We start from the raw sequence: 3,086 nt of genomic DNA on the forward strand, positions 1-3,086 counted from the left end.
TATATATATATTATTGATAATAATAATATGAATAATAAAAATAATAAAGATAATAACCCAAATATTTAAGATTAGGCTAATCATGTAGATGATGACAATAATAAAAAAAAAAAGCATATGTTAAGCTGCCAACAATGCAAAAGAACAATGTTAAGCACCAAAAGATGATTTAAGATCACCAAGTTGCATTTAAGCTAAATTTTTTTACATAAAACATTGTAACATATGAAAAGGAGTAAATGTTAGAAAATCACTATGAAGAAAAATAAATAGAGATAGGTACGCAAATAATCACTCTTTAGGCATTCTAACAATGCAAAAGGGATAAAGAATTAATTAACATATGAATGCCTCAAATTTACAAATGTTTTGTGAGGAATTTGATTCTAAATAAAAAAAAATACAAGTAAAAATTCAAAACTAGGAACATGACAGGAGTAAGGAATCATTTATCAAATAAGAGTAAATACAATAAAAGGAAACAAATTTCCAATAAGCATTTAATATATCAATAGTAACACCAGAACAATGTACCACAATGAACCCAAGTGGCACCTAAATCCACCATAAAAGTAGGAAAAAGTTGAAACTTATTTACGAATAAATTTTTTTAGCATATAGCGAATATTGCGAGGGGCAGAACCGACTTCGAATTTAGTGTGGGCAAAATCATCATATGTTTATTTTTTTATATATTGAGCAAAAAACAAATTTACTAAATTGCTTGAATAACAAAAGAAAGAGTTATTAAATTTTATTATTTCTATAGAAAAATCTCAAATTACAGGATGGGAAATTGGACATAACTTGGTTCTGCCCCTATATTACCATAAAATATTTACACAAAATATCAAAAAATTAAAAAGAATTTAACTTGTAATTAATATTATGCTTATTACATAAAGACAAGCAGCTCAGCATATGACAACAAATGTAAAGCAAAGCTGATGTTTAACAATCTCAGAACTTGAAACATAAAACTGAGGGCTAAAACAATACCTCTCCAGCCTTAACAGCAATAACATGTGGAGTAAATCCAGTTCCTGCAGATCCTGTAAGATATTTTCTTAAATAAGAATCAATCGTAGAAAAATGAATATAAAATTGTTAATACATGTTAAATATAAATCACATAAAAACTTCAACTGTTTGTACCAAGAAACAACAGCAACAACAACAACAAAACCTTTATCCCACTAAGTGGGGCCTGCAAAGCATGAAATAATTATAAATCCTTATCAATTTAATCACAAAAAAAAACAATTTTTTTAAAGCCTCTAAAACCGAACAAAAATGGCAATTACAGAAGCAAAACTCAACAGCTAGATCCCGGGCTTTATCCAAACTGCGCCATTATTTTAACAAAATAAAACTTAAGGAAGCCAACATATAAGACAATGCTAGACTAATATATATATATATATATATATATATATATATATTGAAATTAATAACCATCCTATTTATTTAACAAAACAAGACTTCATAAGATCTAAAAAAGGATAAGGCTCACCATTTTGTAAAATTTAAATAACAAGTCAATCGTTGATGCATTCACTATAAAAAGTTAAAAAACTCAATAACAAGACCATGGGCCCAAATGTAATTTCAACTATATTCTTCCCCGCACATCAAATCCACCCGAAAAAATTTTTCTTTTTGCACTTTGCCAGAACAATCCCTTCACCCCCAACAATTAACCGACCTATCTCACCCCTCTCCATCACCAATAACCACATAATTAATCTACCAGAAGTTCCAGAGCAAAAATAATTAAAAAGAAACTAAGAACCCAAACACATCAATAATAAAAACAGCTATAACAAGTAAATTACCAAGTGCCAGCAACTGCTGCTTCTTTCCAGAGCCTAAAGGTCTTCCCTTTATCTTCTTCATGGGATCACCTTGAACAGAAAGATCAATGTTTCCCTGTCCCATTGAAAGTGGAGAGAAGCCTCCGATGCCTGGTGGAGTTCCGGAGGTCGGAGAAACTGGGTTCAGAGCAAGGGCCATGGTACCATCAGGGGCATACTTTCTAGGCCTCCCTCGCTTCTTCTTCACCAGCTCACCGGTTGTCACATTTAGGCCATGAATGGCCGCAACAGGTGGGGCGGGAGATCCATCACTCCCAATGCAGACGGCGGAGTTTCCTCCCGGAAAAGGGGGAGCTGAAACACTAGCGATCGTGGGGACAGGTGTAGCGTTTGTCGCGGAAGTAACTTGCTTATAAACAGCAGTGCCATCGTTAGTCACGGTGAGGCGCATGCTAGAAATCGAGGGCTTGGTCGGCACTGGGAAATTCTGCATCCCAATACTGAAAGATTGCTCGGACCTCACTTCCATGGTTGTAATGGAGAGTCTCTGAAGCACATCAAAAGCGTTCTGAGCTCAGATTCAGCTAGAACTCCAAGATATCGAAGATAGCCACCGCTACAAACCAAAAAAACATAAACTTTTTAAATTTGAAGGACAAAAGGTAAATTTTGCGACTTTTGCAGTAATTGCTATGGTTTACAGTGAGTTGGAAGACAGATAAAAATGATCGGAAGAGGAGAAGAGAGTAAAATATTTTGATATTTTGAGCTCCAAGGAGCTGAAATCTCTGAAACCCTAAACCCTAAAAGTAAAATACAAGAAAGGCAGATGTATCAAGCACCAACCAGCTCGAACAGCTAGCTGCTAATAATAATTTACAGTCCCAGGGAAAAATTACGAAATGAAGAAAAAGTTGGAAAACAGAAAAATTAGAGGTATTTAACAGATAACGATAAAAAAAAAGGGAGGTAAAAGCTTGAAAATGCACAAATCAGTGCAAGATCTGCACAAAAAACAAAGAAAAATCGAACCAAGCACAGCAAAATTTCTCCTTTTTTTCCCAAAATTTTCCAAAAAATATTAAGAAAATCTGCAAAAACTCACTGAAAAGAAAAGCCCGAAAAGAAAAACGAAAAAAAAATCTAAAAAAAAAATAGCATAAAAATGGCAGAAAATAGAACCTAGTGCACGCCTGATGAGCTCACGAAGGTGAAGAGATGACAACAGGAAAAATCGCCGCAATATTTCCGGCCCCCCCTCCCCCTCCCCCT

General features: G+C 34.2%; 1 protein-coding gene across 2 annotated transcripts in view; it reads right to left on the reverse strand.

Annotated features, from left to right (window-relative positions):
• Positions 1-3,086, reverse strand: part of LOC110021742 (AT-hook motif nuclear-localized protein 10-like) — a 5,703-nt gene extending 2,617 nt beyond the window's left edge. The window contains exons 1-3 of one of the 2 annotated variants that reach the window (XM_020720357.1): positions 3,021-3,086; positions 1,836-2,430; positions 1,000-1,052 (exon numbers count right to left, since the gene is read on the reverse strand). In XM_020720357.1, the coding sequence (XP_020576016.1) occupies positions 1,000-1,052; positions 1,836-2,343 (561 nt within the window). In that variant the 5' untranslated portion in view covers positions 2,344-2,430; positions 3,021-3,086. Of the gene's footprint in view, positions 1-999; positions 1,053-1,835; positions 2,431-2,996 lie in introns of both variants that reach the window. The other variant, XM_020720356.1, reaches the window with a different exon arrangement.

The sequence above is a fragment of the Phalaenopsis equestris genome, unplaced genomic scaffold (assembly GCF_001263595.1).
Source record: "Phalaenopsis equestris unplaced genomic scaffold, ASM126359v1 Scaffold000140, whole genome shotgun sequence".
NCBI lineage: Eukaryota > Viridiplantae > Streptophyta > Magnoliopsida > Asparagales > Orchidaceae > Phalaenopsis > Phalaenopsis equestris.